At 53.9% G+C, this 17,485-nt stretch overlaps 2 protein-coding genes across 6 annotated transcripts in view; both read right to left on the minus strand.

The window, feature by feature from the left end:
• Nucleotides 1-6: 6 nt before the first annotated feature.
• IL17C (interleukin 17C) lies at nucleotides 7-4,490 on the minus strand. 2 transcript variants are annotated; one of them, XM_066241994.1, is made up of 3 exons: nucleotides 4,197-4,490; nucleotides 3,540-3,874; nucleotides 7-2,994 (listed from the first exon to the last, which is right to left on the minus strand). In XM_066241994.1, the coding sequence occupies exons 1-3, from the start codon at nucleotides 4,197-4,199 to the stop codon at nucleotides 2,733-2,735; spliced, it is 600 nt and encodes a 199-aa protein (XP_066098091.1). In that variant the 5' UTR covers nucleotides 4,200-4,490; the 3' UTR covers nucleotides 7-2,732. The 2 variants fall into 2 exon arrangements, with proteins under 2 accessions (XP_066098091.1, XP_066098090.1); XM_066241993.1 differs by having other exon boundaries at nucleotides 3,540-3,952.
• A 6,462-nt stretch (nucleotides 4,491-10,952) lies between these two features.
• ZC3H18 (zinc finger CCCH-type containing 18) overlaps nucleotides 10,953-17,485 on the minus strand; it is a 77,663-nt gene continuing 71,130 nt past the window's right edge. For 2 of the 4 annotated variants that reach the window (XM_066241989.1, XM_066241991.1), the window contains 7 exons: nucleotides 16,223-16,366; nucleotides 15,697-15,756; nucleotides 14,419-14,579; nucleotides 14,020-14,222; nucleotides 13,260-13,353; nucleotides 12,173-12,269; nucleotides 10,953-11,635 (listed from right to left, as the gene is read on the minus strand). In XM_066241989.1, the coding sequence (XP_066098086.1) occupies nucleotides 11,428-11,635; nucleotides 12,173-12,269; nucleotides 13,260-13,353; nucleotides 14,020-14,222; nucleotides 14,419-14,579; nucleotides 15,697-15,756; nucleotides 16,223-16,366 (967 nt within the window). In that variant the 3' untranslated portion in view covers nucleotides 10,953-11,427. The remainder of the gene's footprint in view (nucleotides 11,636-12,172; nucleotides 12,270-13,259; nucleotides 13,354-14,019; nucleotides 14,223-14,418; nucleotides 14,580-15,696; nucleotides 15,757-16,222; nucleotides 16,367-17,485) is intronic. The other 2 variants (XM_066241990.1, XM_066241992.1) reach the window with 1 other exon arrangement.

Consider the following 17,485-nt stretch of genomic DNA (forward strand, 5'->3'; position numbering starts at 1 on the left):
TGAGTAAAGAAGGCAAGCAGGTGAGCAAGGTGGGGGGGCCCTGGGGCACCCAGCAGGCCTTCACGTTTGTGACACCCAGATGGCCAGGCCAGCTGTGGGGGCTTCAGGCCTGCCCTTGCCTCTCCAGTCCTGAGGCTGCAAACACACACACCAGACACCTCTCTCCGTTTCTCTCCCTCTCTTTCTCTCAATCTCCACACCCCCCTCCCCAGACAGGGCCAGGTGTCCTCCTGGGCACTGTCTGCTGCTCCCCAGCTGGGAGCCCCTGTGGCTTCCAAGCTTTGTCTGACTTCATCTCACATCACGGCCTGGAAGCCCCTTCCTCCTCAAAACACTCTCCTCAGGCATTCCCCAAAGTCTGGAAAAGTCCTTAAATCCCTTGCCTCCCGTTTGCTTCACGTGCTCTTAGTAAACCCTCCTCTCAGAACTGGGGGTCCTCTAATGTTCCAGGGCAGCACTCACCACTCTACCAGCCCTGCCCCAGGAAGTCGCCACTCCAGCCTTCCAGAAGGACAACGAAACCATAGCCCTCCTGACTTCCCTTTATGGACCCTTAAACCCCACTGGGGCTCTGTCTTCATAAATCTGCTACTTGTCACCTCCCCTTTTTGCCTTGTCCACTGCGGGCCATTTCCAGCACTGCAGTTGACCTGCCAGGGCAGCCACTTGGAACCTACAGACCCACCCACAGTCCAGGACAAGCACCCTTACACCCTGGCCCCAGTTATTCCCTGCCACACTGACCACCCTCAAGCCTCAGACACAGGCACACCGCCTTCTCAGGGCCTTTGCACAGGCTCTTCCTTCTGCCTGGAGTGCAAGTCCCTGGCTGACCATCCAGACCTTTGCTCAGGTGGCCACTGTGGCCTCCCTGACCCTCTATTTGGAATTGCAGCCCCTCCCCCTCCCCTGCTTCTCTGTCCTTAATTCCTTCACCACCAACTGCTGAGGCATGTTACTCTTGCTCTGTAGCTGTCAGTCACCCGACATGTGGCCAGCCACATGTCCGTTTTGTTCACTGATATATTCCCAGAGCCTGGCACATAGAAAGTCCGTAAATATGGGCTGATCCCATAGTCCTTCCAGCAGAGGCGGATTTAACGGTGGGCGCACCTGGTGGGCGCCCTGGGCCCCAACTTCTGAAGGGCCCTGCAAAACCCCAACTTTACACTTTTTTCTAATGACACCACATTTGGTTTCATATATGCACTTTTAACATTAGCAGTACATAATATTTTTTATTTATTTAAAAATATGATTAACATTTATTTTTATTTACCCTCTCTCTCTTTTTTCTCCTCTCTCTTTTTTTTAAGGGGCCTAATATTTTCTTCTGCGCCCGGGGCCTCAACTGACCTTAATCCACCTCTGCCTTCCAGGCTCAAGACAAAGGTCACCGTTCCCTTTCGGGCGCTTGCACACAGTAGGCATGAATCAGTGGGTGAAAACAACTGGTCAGGCAGGCAGGTGCTGCTAACTGCTCTGCCAATTTCACAGCCGACTGAGCCCGTGCAGCACAGGCTGAGGATACAGGCTCCACAGGGCGTCTGTCCTAGCTGAGCCAGAACTGCCCTCGGGCCCCTTCCACAGCTGCTGAGCCCACGCACTCCTGGGTCCCGTAACTAAATGCCTTCAACAGTGATGTGCCCAAACGTGCAGGTTCAGGACTTGCGCAGTGAGAGTACAGGCTGGGTTGGCAGATGGCCAGTGAGAGCTAGGGGTGGTGGCCAGTTCAGCTGCCCCCAGTACGGCCGGTCACCAGTGGTGGACAGAAGCCCAAGGGGATGTCTGGCCTTTGGGACTGGCCTTTGGCACTTCCTGGGCCTCTGCTGTGGCTGGGGGAGCAGGGCTCAGATCCCTGAAGTGATGACACTTGTCCAGGCTGCAGAGGCACCCCGGAGCTGATCCTCTAGGTGCTACCCTCAGAGATGCCTGTCCTTGGGGCAGACAGGTCTGTCCCAGGGATGTAGAGGGTGCCCGCTGTCATAGCACAGATCTGTCCACACCCTGGGCCTGTGGGGAGAGGCCCTACTCATGGCTGAGCTGAGGCAGTGAGGCCCATTCCCAGACCCCAGATCCATCATCCCTGGGTATCACCAGGGGAAGACTGTAGGGGCCTGCAGGGCACACCTGTGCTCCACTCTGTTCAAACTTATTCCCCAGCTTGGATGTACTTGGGGCTCCTGCAGAGTCCTTTCTGGACATACCAGAATCTGGGGCCTGTGTTTGCCCCTGCAGGGCCAGCTGGGTACAAGGATCAAGCAGGGGTGAGGGTAAGGACGGTGCCTTCACCCCTGTCTCTGTGCTGTCCGATGCTTTGCTCTGGGGTGTTTATCAATTTAATTACACATGTTCACATTTACAATAAATAATTGTTTAAGAAATACAGGGGTGGTGGGAAGAGGGAGCCCAGGAGGACCACTAAGGTGGGGACCATTAGAACACCTTTAAGGTCCCTTCTAGCCCATTGTCTGTTTTTGCAAAAGGGTAACTGAGTGTTGAGAGGGGGCCTTCCAGTGCCCAATCTCCACTGTTTTCCCCTCAAACTAGAGGCCTGGAGTCCTGGTACCTGCCCAGGAACCCTGGGTAGCAGAAGCAGGGTCACCCAGGGCATATAAATAACCAATAAATACACATAAATAAGAGGAGCCCTCTCTGCAGAGAGATCCCTGCTGTCCAGTCTGGGAGGCTATCCCTGTCCACAGCACAGGGAGGACAAGTGAGGCCAGCGGTCACTGCACCGCCCTGGGCAGGACGCAGGTGCAGCCGACGGGCACGCGGATGGACTCCACGTGGAAGGCAAAAGCCCCGGGCGTGGGCACTGCGGTCGCGTCCCTGGAGCAGGGCCGGCGGAGCAGCACCAGCAGACTCTGGTGCAGCGGGACAGAGTTGAGGGCTGCTGTCTCCCGGCCGGTCCTGGTGCTGATGCAGCCCCTGCACAGGCACTCGGCCACGGCCAACTTCTGCGGGTAGCGGTTCTCGTCTGTGTCCACGCTGCAGGGAAAGGCTGGTAAGGCCCTGCTGAGAGCCCCAGAGGCGAGTTCCTCCTTCCCTGTCTGCCCCGCCCCCAGCTGCCCCACACACTCTAGGCCTGGGTGAGAGCTGAGGCATCAGTCTGCAGGGAGCCCAGATGGCTGGCTGCTCAGTAAGTAAGGACTGTGCGTGTCTCCAGTGCCCTCTCAAAGCACAGAAGCTGTGGTAGGTGCTTCCAGAAACCTAGCTCCCTCTGTCCCTCCCTGTGGGCCCAGCCCAACCCCTGCAGGGGCTCAAGTGGGGGCCCCAGAATTTTCCCAGAGGACTCTGGTATTCAAGGTCTGGGCTGAGCTCTCAGAGACAACAGTGGTAGGAGCCTATCTGATGGAGCCTCACCCTCCAGGGCAGGGGCCTGGCTGGACAGAGGTCAGGATGCTTATTTCATTTAACTGGTGAAAACACAGCCTCAAGAGAACTCTTTAGGAAGCCAGTGCCCAGAGAGGGGAGGGAGAGCCCAATTTCACACAGGGGGAATCCCAGTGCCCAAGGAGGCCCACAACCCTCACCGGTATCTCCAGGGAGAGAGGGAGCGCTGGTGGATGTCGGCTTCCAATACCTCCTCAGGCTGCAGCACTGGACAATGGGTCCCAGCCTGGGGCTTCTCATGCCGCCTCCTGCGGCCCACTGCCTCCAGGCTGGACACCAGGGCTACTGGCAAAGCCTGCTGCCACTTGGCAGCTCGAGCCAGCAGGTGTGCAGGAACCTGGCCCAGGGGCAGCTCCTCAGCTGAGTAGCAGCGTGATGTCCCGTGGGTGTGGGTGTGGGGGCCTCCCTGGTGTGGGGGGCCATGGTGGGCGATGCTGGCAGACAGCCAGAGCAGAAACAGAAGGCGAGGTAGGAGCTGATGGAACAGGCAGTGGGTGGTCAGGGGATTCCCAGTGACAGGGCACCTTGCTGTCACCCCAGCTTGCCCTGTTCCCTGTGGAAAGATGGGGTGTAGCACATTCTCTACATTTGAGGAAACTGAGCCCCAGAGGGACTAACCCCTCATCCCAAACTCCCCAGTGAACCAGAGCTCCTGGGTCCTGGCTCCCTTCTGCCCTAAGATTTGGGGGGTGGCTTCCTGGACCCCATCCCAACATCATCATCCCAGAGCTCAGCGAACTAACAATCCTGGGCCAGATCGCACCGTCCAGGTGGGGGCGTGGGGAGAGGTGGCTCACCATCTCAGTGGTGGCGGCTGGGCTCTGAGCGGCTGCTGTGTGCCTGGCAGCAGTCCCAGGCACACCTCGCTGTGGTCCTAGGGTGCACCAGATGGCAGACCTGACCGTGGCAGGTTGGCAGAGCCCTTTATACCTCTGGCCACACCTGGGGAAAATCCAGCATCACTTCCTCCTTGGGAAGTGCCCAGATGCCGCTTCCTCCTTCCCTCCCTTCAGGTATTCACTGTTCCTTCCTCCCCAGCCCAGGGTGGAAGAAGCCCACTCCTCACTCCAGACCCCCTCTGATTACCCTCCATCCCCACCCAAGGCTAAGCACCTGTGGGTGGAGCCACAAACAGGTCCTGCCTGTGTAACATTCTCCAACCTTCTGTAAAAGGGTTTCTGCTGAGTATTCTCCTGCAGCTTGCTTCTCTGATTCCACTGGCATGGTTTTGCTATCTGGACCTGGTGCCCTGGGTACCTGGGGCGGGGCTCACTCAACCCACCCTCCAGCACAGTACCCCTCCAGGGTTGCTTTTACCTGTCCTCTCTCAGTGGATATGAGGTTGGTTCCATTTTTCATCTAAGTTGATTAAGATCAGGAAAACAGATGGGAGAGGTTCCAGGAGAGACTTGGGCTGGGACCAGTGAGCATCTTCAGGTTTCTTCAGGGTGGGACAAAGTAGTTTTATAGTTGAGCATGCAAAACACAGTTTCTTGTATTATTCATTTATTTATCTATTTATTCATTTATTTATTATTAGTTTCTATGCGAACAACTGTAAACTTACTTTGCATTACCTTGTATTTGAGCTTCTGTGGTTTTATTTAATAAAATTTCTTTCTAGCCTGACTAGGTGGTGGTGCAGTGGATAGAGCGTTGGACTAGGATGCAGAAGACCCAGGTCAAAACGCCAAGGTTCCTGGCTTGAGTGTGGGCTCATTCGGCTTGAGCGTGGGGTAGCTGGCTTGAGTGCAGGCTCACCAGCTTGAGCGTGGGGTTGCTGGATTGAGTGTAGGATCATAGACATGACCCCAAGGTCTTTGGCTTGAGCCCAAAGGTCGCTAGCTTGAAGCCCAAGGTCACTGGCTTGAGCAAGGGGTCACTCGCTCTGCTGTAGCCCCCTGGGTCAAGGCACATATGAGAAAGCAATCAAACAATTAAGGAGATGCAACGAAGAATTGATGCTTCTCATCTCTCTCTCTCTTCCTGCCTGTCTGTCCCTATCTGTCCCTCTCTCTGTCTCTGTCTCTATCACAAAATAAATAAATAAATAAATAAAATTATTTTTTCATTTCCTTCCTTCCTTCCTTCCTTCCTTCCTTCCTTCCTTCCTTCCTTCCTTCCTTCCTGTGAGAGGTGGGAGGAAGAGACAGATTCCCACATGCGCCCTGACAGATCCACCTGGCAAGCCCTCTACCAGGTGATGCTCTGCCCATCTTGGCCACTGTTCTGTTGCTCAGCAACTGAGCTATTTTTAGCACCTGAGGTGAGGCCATGGAGTCATCCTCAGGGCCAAGGCCAACTTTTCTCAAATCATTTGAGCCATGGCTGTGGGAGGAGAAGAGAGCAAGCAAGCTGGGGGCAGGAGGTGGAGAAGCAGATAGTCACTTCTGTGTGCCTTGACCGGGAATTGAACCTGGGACATCCACATGCCGGGCCAACACTCTACCATTGAGCTAACTGGCCAGGGCCTATTTAATAAAATTTCAAGCTAAAATACTTGAGATGGAGGGTGCCTTGGGAATTTTAAAGTTCAGGGTACCCTGGGAAGCTTTATTTAAGGAAGACCCAGGAGCCCACCTGTGTCCCACCCATTCAGTGCTCCTGGCTGGGAAGGGCAGTCCTGGGGGTGCCTTTGCTAACCTGAAAAGGAGTGTTTGTAGCCAGATCTTGCAAAGTTTTGAATGAGGTTTTAACATCATCCTGGAAAAGGCATGCCTGGGGGTCCCCTGGGCTCGTGGGCACCCTCCAAGGCTGACAGGTATGGGGTGTAGATAGAGAGTGTCAACCTGCCTTCCAGTCTTTGCCTGGTGGCAGATGCCAGGATGTATAGACCATTAAGACGCCGTTCTCTAAGTTTTGGAACTGCAAACCTGATGGACATGAAGACACCCTGAGAGGGGAGGGGTGAGAGAAGGCAGCAGGACAACTGGGCTCTCCACCTTCCCAGTTAGCAGTGTGTGACTCTGGGCAAGGACTTGCCCTCTCTGGGCCTCAGTATGCACCTGTAAGCAGGGGAGTGAGTGAGGATGTTCTGGCAACGGGTGCTAATTTGTGACTGTTTTCTTGGCTTATTCTGAAGGATGGATGGATGGATGAATAGATGCATCGAGTTTCCAGGACTGCTCCTCTCTCCAATGTCCTTACCTATTCGCCCTTTGCTTTCATGCTTCCTGCAATGGGGAACTCACCCTCTGCCTTAGTTTGCTAGGGCTCATAATTAAGTACCGCAATGGAACTTGGCAACAGGAAATGATTCTCTCACAGTTTTGGAGGCAAGAAGTCTAAAAACAAAGTGTCAGCATGTTGGTCTCTTCTGGAACCTCAGTGAGGACTTCCTGTCTCTTCCAGCTGCATGTAGCTGTTGATGATCCTTGGAGTCCATGGTTTATAGACACATCACTGTAACCTTTGCCTTTCTGTTCACACAACCTTCCCCTGTGTGTCTGTGTCTTCTTATAAGGACTGTCACCCTCATCCAGGATGATCTCATTTCAAGATCTGTACCTTAATTGTATCTGCAAAAATCTCTTTCTTAGATAAAGACACATTTCTCACAGGTACAGGGGCTAGGACTTCAACATATTTTATTTTTGAGGGGGGACACAAGTGAGTCCAGTACAACCTCTATCAGCACAGGTGCTTGTTGCTTAAATTGTGGGTCGCTTAAATTGTCAGGTCAAGAGAAAGACCTTCTTTAGGGTGAACTGAGACCTGACTCCCTGCTGGGGCCCTTGGAGTGCTCAGAAAAATTTCAGCCCCTCCTGCCACTCGGCAAAGGTAGTGTGTGAGCCCCTTGAGGGCAGGGACTATGTTGCCAGCACACCCTACCCTAGCTTCTAGGTGCTCCATTAATACATACAGCAGAACAAAGGGGAGATGAGCCTGGACAGCCCTGTGTGAAAACCAGGGTGACAATGTCCTCTATGTGGGCCACTAACAGGTCCATGCTGGTGGGGCAGGAAGGCCAGGAGCCAAGGGGGAGCAGCGGGCAGCAGTACAGCTTCCTTTGGGCTGAAAAGCCCAGCTGCATTCATGCAGGTGCTTAGTTAGGAATTGAAAAGGTTTTAAACTGTGGCTTGTACCTGTGCTCATGGGGTGCCCTCACCCCGCCAGAATGCACTGGGTCCAGCACAGGGGTGGGGGGTGTCCCCCTGCCCAGGCCAACCTCTGCAGGTTAAGTGCGTCTTGTGTGTTTCTGAGTCTGTTCTCAGCAGCTGACTGGGTGGGTGCGCGCATGTTGCGCTGGGTGGAGGAAACTAGGACCGTGACTTCACAGCCACGCTTCCTCACAGTGGGCCCCCGGCGCCTCCAAGGCGGTTCCCCGAGGTTGTGACGACCTGTCCCCCAGGTAACTGGCACAGGGACTGGGAGTCAGGGTCCAGAAGCGTGGAGACCGGAAAGACGCAGGGCGGACCAGGGCGGTGCCTCATTCCTAGGCTGCTGTGGAAAGCTCAGAAATCCCAGGTTGGGCAAGACTGGAAAGGTGCCGCCAGAAGGCCAGAGGGCTTCGTGAAGGCGTTGTCCGGGAAGACCCCCTCAAACCACGCCCACAGGACCACGCCCCCATTAACCACGCCTCCAAACTCCCAGAGAGAGAACCGAGGATGGAGATGCAGGAAGGATGTATAAGGGGGATTTAAAGGCAGGAGGAGGGGATGAACGGAGGAAACAGGTGCCGAGTCACAGATACTCGGACAAATTCAGGAACAGGGAAGGCAGGGAGAGAGAAAAAGGCAGAGGCCAAGGCAGATGACAATAACACAAGAGACACAAGGAAAGACACATCAGATGCCTCTGGTGTGGCCCAGCCTGTGGCCAGAGCCCTTAGAGCCCTGGCTGGACAGAAGTAGCCAAGTGGGCCTGAGTTGGGAGGTAGCCTGTAGGAGAGGTTTGCTCCAGGCTCTGGGGGCTCCAGGCTTAAAGTTTTCACCCATCTTGGAAAGAGTGGCAGGACTCAATCCCTTCATCTGTGAAGTGGAGGTGACAATACCTTCTCCCCTTCCCTGGAGGGTGTGGTCTTCCCTATCACTGGGCCCCAGGCAGCCCTGCCTGTGGTCAGTCTATCACCCAGCTCAGTTTTCTTGTTCCTACAGTATTTTGTGCTGTCAGGAATGTCTTCTTTACCTCATCCTTGTCTATGGCCTTAAGCGAGGGGGGGGGGCTGTCTGGGGCAGGGGTCCCTGATTGATCACCCAGGGTCAAGGCCACGGCCTGGCTTCCTTTGGCCAGAGCTCCTGGCCTTTCTTGCTGAGCAAAGATCACTGCTGTTCTCAGGGGCTAGCAGGGGAACTGCCATGGAGCTGGGGGGTTGGTTGGCAGAGAGCAGAGGAGGGAAGCCAAATCTGGGATCGGAGGGGGTATGTGGAAGCCCAAGCTTTGAGGGAAACAGCAGGGGCCTGACCTCAGGGTTGGGAGATGGAAATCAAGACCTGACCCTTTCCCTTGCGAAGGGTCAGTGCTAGCGCTTCTCTGGAACACTTGAGGAAATGCAAGGTGACAACTTGAGGACAGCTCTGTGGCAGCAATGGAGGGATTGAGGGGATGGAGCCAGCTTGCCTGAGCTGTGAGAGGAAGTGGGACAAGTCAGCCAAGTCAGAGTTCCAGGAACAGGAAACAGCATGTGCAAAGGCCCTGGGATGGAAGAAATGGCAAGCAGGCAGGAGAGAGGTTTAGCATCTGCCATGCTGATGGGCTGCTCTAGCTGTGGAGGACTGGAGGGCAGGGGATCCTGTAGTGGCCTACCTAGACACTTGAAGAACAGCCTGGTGGGTGGAGATGGAACTTGAGAAACTCCCACTAATTGCATGTTAACCACCTATCAGGATCTCAGTCCTCACATTCCCTGGAAGGCAAAGATGCCAGAGGATTCATCAAACAATAGGACTCCCTTTTCTCAGGTGCCTGGCCTGGAATGTTCTTTCCAGACCTTGGGAGGAGAGAGTTGGCTTGGGGTGTGGCCCTCACCCCTCCCAGGATAGGCTCCTGCCCCAGCCTAGCCCAGGTGAGCCATGGAAAGCTGCTAGTCTGGCTTGAGGGGACCTAGTGCTGTGGCTCCAGCCTAGGCATAAGAGGTCAGGGTCAGGTCAATCTCTTGGGACCCAAAGAGGCTGATCAGGTGTGCTAGGAGGGCTGAGTGCAGAGGCCTGTGTTGTGGGCTCACCTGTGGGCTCCTGGCTTAAGAGGGGCAGTCACTGCCCATCTGGTCTACAGGGCCCAGTGGCTTGGCAACACAGAGCACACAAGAACAGGCTGGCACTCAAGGTGTCCTTGAAATCCACTCATTCAGAAAATGGGAGTTCTCTTTGCACCTGGTTTTGACCTGATGGCAAATCAGAGAAGCCTTTAAAAACTGTGGGATGCCCTTGACTGAGGCTGCTGTAAGAGGACTCTTGTCTCCTGCTCTGTGGGAGGGATACGGACATGAAACGGAAAGCAGTGCACTCGAGGGCCTCGCTGCATGGCCATCTCACAGCACTAGCTCCCTCCAATTTTGCTGTAGTTTCAATGCCATATAGCTGCGGGCAGAGTGCCGGAGAATGGACCCTGGAAGTTGGTCACAGCTCAGCAGGTCATGCAACCAGATGAGAACCACAGGCTGCTGTCTCCTGATACTGGCCCACAGGGCCCTCCTGCAGAATTGGAACTGGGGGGCAGCAGCGTGGGCTCTGGGGGCACTTTGCAAGTACTTTAGGGTTCTTGCTTTATGGTAACCTGAGGGCGGTGGAGCACCCCGAGGCCCATGGCACCACTGAGTTTAATCCCATCAGGAAGGCCCCTGAGCGAGCACGAGGGTCCTCCCCCAGGGTTATGCAGCCCCGCTGGGGCTCTCCGGGCTGTGGTGGGCACCGCAAGGGCTGCTGCTCTCAGAACTGCTGACATTTCTGCTTTGCAGTGGACAGCGGTCTTGGGCCCAGGACTTCCCAAGCTTTGTGCAACAGCTATGTGGGGTAGACGGCGTATTTTGGGCTCTTGAGTGGGGAAATGGCTTTGGGGATGAGGGTTGGCCTGGTCCGAGGAGCATCCTTCCTGACCTCTGCAGCCCAGGGCCCTTTGCTGGGATAAGCAGCCACCAGTTTGCACTCACGAAGACCAGTAGGGCCAATTCCACCACAAGGAAACAGGCACGGTGGCCGGGCGAACGGGTAAGCAATCACTGTTTCAGGATGGAGGCTCCCAGTGGATAGCACAGGGGCCTCTGGGAGGACTGTTCTCAGCCTCCATCAGCCAGGGGCCTGTAAATAGCAGGTGGGCCCAGAGGACATACTGAGGGAGCCACAGGGAGGGGGAGGGTGTGGGGACCAGGTACATACAAACACCATCACCAGGGCAAGACAGCTGTTTATCAAAATATTTTATTTTAGGAGACCCCTCAAAAAAAGACCCTCCACATTAGACAGATGCCCAATAATACCCTTGACCCTTTTTTTTTTTTGGTATTTTCTGTATTTTTTTCATTTCCAAATCAACTAATTTGATGCTTAAAATAAAAGACAGGAAATATTTCCCAGTCAGACTTTAGTCAAGAATATATATATTTTTTGATCCTGGGGATAGGTAAGGACCAGGAAGAGGTTGCTCAGAAGCACTCAGTGTTCCTGCCGACAGCAGGAGAGCTGCGTGGTGAGGACATGACACACAGCAGGGCAGGACTTGCCTGACTAGCAGAGGGAAGAAAAGAAGAGGGGGAGAAAAAAAGATATGGGTCGGCTGATCTGGGCATCTGGGACTTAAAATTTACATAAAACTGTGCCATGTCCTCGCTCGGTGCCATCTGCCTGCCTGTTTCTTCTCTGGGAAGGGGCTGGTCGGTGCGGTCAGGAGAAGGCTGGGGTTCAGCTTCATCTTCATTTCGTGTGTGTGGCTTCTTTTCCAGCTGAGAAACTTTTTTTTTCTTTTTTAATTTTTAAAAAGAATCACAGCCAAAATAAGACATTAACTGCAAAATCCAAAATGGCTGCGCTTACCCTATTTATAAAAACACGTGAGTCTTTGCCTCTGGTAGGGGAGCCGAGCCCGCGGGGCCCATTACACTTTCCCGGGAATCTTGGCCCGCTTGCGAGCAATGGCGTCCTCTACAGCTTTGAGCTGTTTTAAGAGCTCTTCCCGCCTCGACAGCGTGCTGGCCTTCCCTGATTTGGTGCCGGTAGAAGCGGCGGTGCTGGCATCTGAGGCTTTACCAGGCACACTTGTGACCTTGCTGGAGCTCTTGGACTGGGGTGACAACTGGCGCTTCCTGTGGGGGGTGGAGAGACTGTCAGAAGGGCCCAAGTGCCTCTCCCTCTCTGCTCTGAGCTTCCTGCCAGGCAGGGGACATGGGGCCTAGTCTGGGGCCTGGACCCAGTAAGCTGTACCTGCCAGGCAGAAGGCATCCTCTCTCCAGTGAATGGAGGTCTCCCTGGTGGATGAGCATCTAGGGCCCAGCCCAGCATCCTGCAAACCTCCCCTCCTGCTTCTGGTCCTGTATGCATTCTCCCTCTGTGATGAGGTGAAACCCCACACTGCTGACTTATAGGACCCCTGAGGCTGTGGATGCCCAGGTATAGGTGAGTCTTGTGCAGGCCCTCTCTGTCTCCTTCATCCAACCCTTGACCCCAAACTGCATGGTGCATGTGCACAGGGACTCATCCGACTTCCTGGGAAAAGGAAATTCCTCTCCTACCTGTGCCTGAAATGGAAGGTACAGGAGAACCCAGCTGCCTCTGGGGCTGCTGGCCCTTTCTGAGGCAGAGGAGCCCATGTGGTGTGGCCACGGCACAGGTGGGGCACTCACCTGTCTGGTACGGCCACAGGAGCCTTGGAATTCTGGCCTCTCTGCCGCTCTGGCTTTGGGGAGCCGAGTCTCCCACCTGACTTCCGGTCTCGAGAACCTGGAATAACATAAGACCAGGGTTCCAGTTATATGCAGGGCTAGCAGGAAGAGGGTTGGTGCAGCCTTACTGGATGCTATGACCCTGTTCCAAACCCAGTTCAGCACAATTTCCTCATTTTCACAGGAAGAGGCAAAGGGTAGTGCTGGTGAGAAAGGAGGAAGGGGGAGCACTGACTGTCAGGAGAGTGAGGCCCTAGGAAAGCCCTGAAAGCTGAGCTCCAATTTGGACTCCAGGTTTCCTGAGCCAGTGTCTATACAGCTCGCTGAGCAGTCAGACCGTTTCCACAGCAGCACTGAGCCCCTGCCCACCCTCTGCACTCCCATGGTCCCACAGTCTGGGGTGGAGTTTCCCAGAGCCTGCTTGTGCTGTCACAAGAGATGAGAACCCAGCCACTGTCTGTCAGCCAGATATTAGAAATTTGTGACCAAAAAACAAAAATACTACTGACTGCCATTCTTATAACTTTTGTTTTGGGAAACAGTATTTTTTTCATAAAAAACATTACTTGTGTTAGAATATCATGGCTTATCACTTACTTAAAAATAAGTATTAAAAATTTATCTTAGTTTTAACTTCTTTAAAAAATTTGTTGATTTTAGAGAAGGGAGGGAGAGGAAGAGGGAGGAGAAGGAGGGAGAGGGAGGGAGAAGAGGGGAGAAGAGGAGAGAAGGGGGAGAATGGGAGGGAGGGGAGAGAAAGGGAGAGAGGAGGGGAGAGGGGTGAGAGAGGGAGAGATTGATTTGTTATTCCACCTATTCATGGAAACATTTGTTGACTCTTGTGTGTGCCCTGACCCAGTATCAAACCCACAGCCTTGGTATATCTAGACGAAGTTCTAACCAACTGAGCTACCTGGCCAGGGCCATTTTCACTTCTAATACAGTAAACACTGATAACCCAGAAGTTCCTTAGGGTCCTTAAAGTTTTTAAAAATGGATGCGGTCCTGATCCCTCTACCCGCTGAGCCCCTGCAGGGATAGAGCTCACCTCGGTCTGGGGATAAGTTGGCCCGTTTGGCTGGAGGGCTTTGCCTGTCCTTGTCTGAGGGCTCATATCGCTTCCTGCTCCCTTTATCAGTGGCCTGAAATAACGGAGGCAGCACAGTAAGGATGCAGGGTCTGAGCTACTACTGGCCACCAGGTGGAACACACAGTGAAAGGAACAGGGTGTGATGTCCTCACATCCAGACCTGCTCTCTGTTCCCATAGGTCCCTCTTTTGGCTCGCTCTTCACCCGTGTGGCCCCAAGTGAAGCAAGACCACGGTTTTGGGACCTTTATTCTCTGTAATGAAGGTGCCAACAAAGATGCTACGCTCCCTGTGAGGGCCATAGGCCAGAAACAGGACTCCACAGACAGCCTCTCACCTTTCCAGTCCCATGAGGCCTTGGGGATATCAACTCACAGAAGCCAAGTTTGCTTTGCTCTGTCCCAGTGCTGCCCTGTGGGAAGTGGCCAGCCCAGGCCCAGGGAGAAGGGCCAAGGGTGCGGGTTCTCAGGAACAGGGAGAGCACCCAGCCGTCCCACGATGCCGATATCCCAGGATGCACACAGGAGCCCATCTACCCTGTGCTCACACACCCCTCCATTTTCCACAGGGCTGTCCATCAGGGCAGGAGGAAGACCAGGGCTGACATCCAGCAACCAGGTTCAAAAGGCCATCTGCTGGCCCTCACTTGGTCTCAGCCCCAGGATGACCCCGAGGCATGTGGTTCCCTGGAGCTCCCACAGAAGTGCCTGTGGCCTTACCTTGTTCAGCAGTGTCAATTTGATCTCCTTGTGTGCCACAAATGTACCCTGCTGGGGCTGCCTGGGGGGCGCCTGCTGAGGGGTTGTGGGCTGCTGGGAGGATTTACTGCCTGTGGAAGATTTTGAGGATTTGGGTGGCTGTGTGGATGAATCCCTTTTCCGCTTATCCTCTTTAACGCCATCTTCTTTTTTGGATTTTCCTGCTGACAAGAAATGCTTGGTCACAGCCACTGACACCACATAGTGGTTTCCTGAGTGACACTTGGTATGGTGCATTATCAAGCAGGTAACATGCATGCAGGGAAAAAACTGGGAGGCCACTGTGTTCCTGTCTGACCAAGGCTACATTTACCCTCTCCTCTGGAGCCACAACACCCAGGACTCAAGGAGCCCCCATACCTTTCTCCTTCTTGGTCTGGGCTGGGGTGGGAGACCGTGAGCTGGCTGAGGACACAGGGCTGGCCAGATCTGCGTACATGTCGTCCGAGTCCACGCTGTGCATCGAGCTGCTACTCGATGTGGCACTAGACACTGAGGAGACGCTGCTCACGCTCAGGGACCTAGATACACACAGGCCTGTTGGCGCCTGCGTGTCCCCAACTAGAAGACAGGCTGGAGCTGGAGGCCCTGGGCAAGGAAGGGCTAATGGGGGTTTGTCTACTTTCCCCAATTTTAAGGAACATGTACCCACCAAACCTGAAATTTCAGAGAGGACTCTGGGTAATTTAAAGGTGCCACATAGTATAAAGATACTTATACTGGTTTGCTGGGCAGGGACATATGACTAAGTGTGACCCAAGACTTAGTGGTGACAGAATTGAGGGTCCCAGTTAATGATACACAACAAAGGGAGAGCTTCAACCTGCAGGGACACCAGACCCTAGAGGGGAGACCACTTGAACCCATGGCATGTCTCAGAAAAGCACAATGACAGCCAGTCTCACGGGCCCTCGGTTCTGGCACAGCTAACGCTGTGCAGGACTGGAAAGGCAGAGTGGCCACATCAGCTTCTGCTGAGGACTCTCCTGCTCTGAGAAAGTGCCAAGCGCCGTTTCCTAAAACTGTCAGACTCTGGAGCAGGAGTGGGGGAAGGAAAGAGACCCCAACATTTTTTTAAAGGTTAGGTCTTTAAACCTATTTAGAAAAATTTGGGCAAACATATATAAACGACCTGCTGCCTAGAAATAAAAGTTTGACTCAAGGAACCGAAGGACTGATTCAAAACTGTCTTCTTTTAAACACCTAAATAGCAAAATTCTTTTCTACTTGTTTTCTCAGATTAAAATTTTTTTTTTGTCCCCAGCTGCCTCAGGCACAATAGGCCAGGGCAGGACCCAGTCTTCCATACAAAAATGAGCACAAGGCCTCCACGCCAGCCTCTCTCAATCTGCTGGACTGAAAGCACCCTGGCCTTCTCCAGCCTGCCAGGCGCTACGGGGACAGAGGCGTCTGGGCCCCTCCACATGCTTGGAGCCATTGGGCCAGGCTCCCTACTAGGTGAGCATCAGTCCATTCTCTTCAGTTTGTCCAGGTGGAGACAGCCAACCATGCTGCTTGAGGGAGAAGGAACGCTCACACCTGAGGTGACCTCTTCCAAGGTTCCCGGGCCCTGACTGGGAGGCAGGAGCAGGGGCAGAAGCTGATGGGAACTTGGGCCAGAGAGATGCTGACAATGACCTGGATCTGGAACTGGAACCACTGTAGCTGCTGCCGCTGCCGCTGCCACTGATGGTTCGCCTGCAACACAACCGAAAGTCCCACCACTCACATCTCCAAAGAATCACCGAAGGGCAGACTGTTTCTCCTTGAAACCAGGGCTAATCAATCGTCTGAGACAGATGTTTAACCAGTTACTTGTGACAGACTTGAAAGAGGGTAGGGCTTTTTCATTTACATGCACCTTTTTCTCAAAAAGGAACTTCTCATCAGCATCCCCACACCACCACTGCCTCTTTCCAGGGAAGAATCTGGATGTCAAGGGAGTGCCTTCTCTCCTCAGGCAGAGCAGTGAGTGGGATCATGCCTCCCATGCGCTCATGGGGAAACTAAGGCTCAGTGAGGTGACATGACTAGCCAAAGCCTCAAGTCATGGATAGAAAGGGTCCCTGGCCTGAGGTGCTTTGCCCAGGAGTGCCCTCTCCCCCAACCCTGGCACCAAAGATATGGAAATCCCCATGAGAGTCCCCAAGAGTCGTGTGCTCACCTCCTGGGTGGCGTCCTGGCTTGTCGCTCCCTCCTCCTGGCTTCCCGAGGGTCTCCTGGCTTGGCAGGCTCAGGGGCGGGGGCAGTGGTCTTGGGGGCCTGTGGTGGGGCTGGAGGAGGGGCTGGCTTCTTCACTGTCTTCTCTCTGTGTTGTGAGACAGGAAAGAGGTCAGACCTGGTGAAGGAGCCCAGCCATTGACCTCAGGTCATGTCACAGGGAGGCCAGGTGGGTGGGCTGTTGGTCCCATACCACACCAGGCTCTTGGAATGTGTCTGAAGCTGTACAGTACCAGCCCTACTTCCCTGCACAGGCAGGAGCAGGAGCTTTAGTAGCATGACGGCTCACCTAGCTGAGAGCTGGCACTGTGCGTACTCAGACCTGCCTTGTGTGTGGGGGTGGCCCCTCAAGGGTTCTAGAGCATGCTCACATGTGGAAACCACATTGTAGTAAAGAAAATAGCCCCCAGAGCTGTTTTACTGTCAGCATGGGAAACACTCTGCTAATTGTTTTAGCGGTGCTGACCTTCCTGCTTTTGATGGAGCACAGAGCGTGTGCCTATCAGAGACCATGTCATCAAAGTGTCCTCAGCTAGAAACTAAGTCTTGGTCAAAAGCAGGCTGCTCTAGCCTGACCAGGCAGTAGCACAGTGGATAGAGCATCAGACTGGGATGCAGAGGACCCAGGTTTGAAACTCCAATGTCAACAGCTTGAGCGCGGGCTCATCCGGCTTGAGCGTGGGATCATAGACATGACCCCATGATCGCTGGCTTGAAGCCCAGGTCGCTGGCTTGAGTAAGGGGTCACTTGTTCTGCTGTAGCCCCCCAGTCAAAGCAAATAAAGAGAAAGCAATCAATGAACAACTAAGGTGCCACAACAAATTTATTCTCATCTCTCTCCCTTCCTGTCTGCTGTCTCTCTGTTCCTCTCTCTGTCAAAGGGCAAGCTGCTCTACACAGTGTCAGGGGTGAAAAACGCAGAAATGAAAGCATGTAGAGTCCAGGAGGGAAACACCTGCTGTGGGGGCTAGAGTGTCTGCACTGTGGTGTCTCACAGGTTTGTTAATCCATTGAACAGTACAATTTAGACAAATGTGGTGCATTGGATGTAAATGATAGCACAGTATCATTCAGTTAAAAAAGCAAGCATGTTTCTGAGGCCTGTTAGCCCACTCTATTTAGTATGAAAAACCTAGACTGTGCAGCTTTTCAATGCCTCCCATACAGCAGGTGTGGGGCTGTTTCTGGCTAAACAACTAACTACTG

This window comes from Saccopteryx bilineata, chromosome 9, assembly GCF_036850765.1.
Source record: "Saccopteryx bilineata isolate mSacBil1 chromosome 9, mSacBil1_pri_phased_curated, whole genome shotgun sequence".
Classification (NCBI taxonomy): Eukaryota; Metazoa; Chordata; class Mammalia; order Chiroptera; family Emballonuridae; genus Saccopteryx; species Saccopteryx bilineata.

Bases quoted from the DNA above. Each gene is read 5' to 3' on its own strand.
- IL17C (XM_066241993.1), bottom strand. The intron at 2,995-3,539 runs GTGAGGGTTGTG...CTTTCCCTGCAG, and splicing joins CTCTCTCCCTGGAGATACCG to CGTGGACACAGACGAGAACC.